The sequence below is a fragment of the Arachis ipaensis genome, chromosome B06, assembly GCF_000816755.2.
Source record: "Arachis ipaensis cultivar K30076 chromosome B06, Araip1.1, whole genome shotgun sequence".
NCBI classification, from domain to species: domain Eukaryota; kingdom Viridiplantae; phylum Streptophyta; class Magnoliopsida; order Fabales; family Fabaceae; genus Arachis; species Arachis ipaensis.
In genome coordinates, this window is record NC_029790.2 from 14,762,181 (window position 1) to 14,763,604 (window position 1,424).

Here is a 1,424-nt window from a genome sequence, read left to right on the forward strand (position 1 = left end):
TCGAACTGTAAGTAAAAACAATTATGTTGAAGAAGACAGTGACGTTTCTAATTAGTCGATTTCGTAAGTCGCTTTCTTTGGAATTGGTTTTTGGAATTGAGTTAGCAAATTAAAATTTTAAAGTGGTCCTGAAATTTACGTTATGTATTAATTTGATATATGTTAACTTCTAAAACGGGTTTTGTATATATCAAAAAGACATTGTATTTGTTTTTATTGGATATCAAAAACAAAACTACAAGGTTTCACCAGTGTTTAGTTAGAGTGCCTTGTTTAATTTTGTTTATTAAATTATTGTCGAAAAAGAATTGAAGACCACTGTAATATCTGAAGATCAATTTTAAAAATGATAATAATACAATTGAAATCTCAAAAATTAAATTGATGCATGATATGGGTTTCGGGACTATTTTGATAATTTAGTTTGAGTTAGTAATGCTCAATTATAGAACCACTCAAAAAGGAAAAAAAAAATGTGCAAAAGAATGAAATTAGTTTTTGGGCCAAGCGTAAAGCAACAAGGAGAAAGCGCCGCCATTACTGGCAGAAGACCTTGCAGACGAAGAAGAGGAGGTTCTCCCACCATCACTGGTCTCCTCCGCCCACTGCAACACACCGGAGCCCGGCAACAATCCTTTCTTCATCAACTTCTTCTCGGCACCCACCATTTCCGGCCACACGGTGCCATCGCCACCCACCTGGAACACAAAAACGCCGTGCCTGCCACCGTTGCTGCTGTTACTATTTTCATTGTTATCGCCGTTGGCCACCCAACTCAGCACGTCCCAGTAGAACTCAACTTCTACGCCGTCTACGAAGAATTTGTCATTCCCTCTGAACTTCCATGCAAGCCTCTTGACCACCAAGCGAAGTTGACTGTCAACTTTGACTCTGAGCGAGCCTCCACTGCATTCAATCTCAATGTCATGCTTGCAACCCATGAACACCGCCCTTGACACGTAACTCTTGCTCCCAAACACGTGCTCTCTCCTCGAAAGCAAGATCGGATCAACGCTTTTCTCTTGTGTGTTGTGGAGAATGTTATAATTAATGTCACCGATGAAGAATTTGATTTTCCCATTGCATAAGATCGCCAAGTAGAAGCACGAGTCTGGCTCTGCTGATTTCTGAGTGAATTTCGTCCGGGAGAAGTTCCATTGGAGCTTGATCTTGTGGCGGCGGTGGTTTTGATGGTAGTAGATGGATTTGGAGCCGTGCGGTGTCTTTTCTCTTGTGGAGAATGTTATAATTAATGTCACCGATGAAGAATTTGATTTTCCCATTGCATAAGATCGCCAAGTAGAAGCACGAGTCTGGAGTCTGGGATTTCTGAGTGAATTTCGTCCGGGAGAAGTTCCATTGGAGCTTGATCTTGTGGCGGCGGTGGTTTTGATGGTAGTAGATGGATTTGGAGCCGTGCGGTG

The 1,424-nt window shown here is 41.5% G+C and overlaps 1 protein-coding gene across 1 annotated transcript in view; it reads right to left on the minus strand.

The window, feature by feature from the left end:
* LOC107645836 overlaps positions 325 to 1,424 on the minus strand; it is a 3,264-nt gene continuing 2,164 nt past the window's right edge. The window contains exon 2 of the mRNA XM_021104085.1: positions 325 to 1,424. Within this exon, the coding sequence (XP_020959744.1) occupies positions 492 to 1,424 (933 nt within the window). The 3' untranslated portion in view covers positions 325 to 491.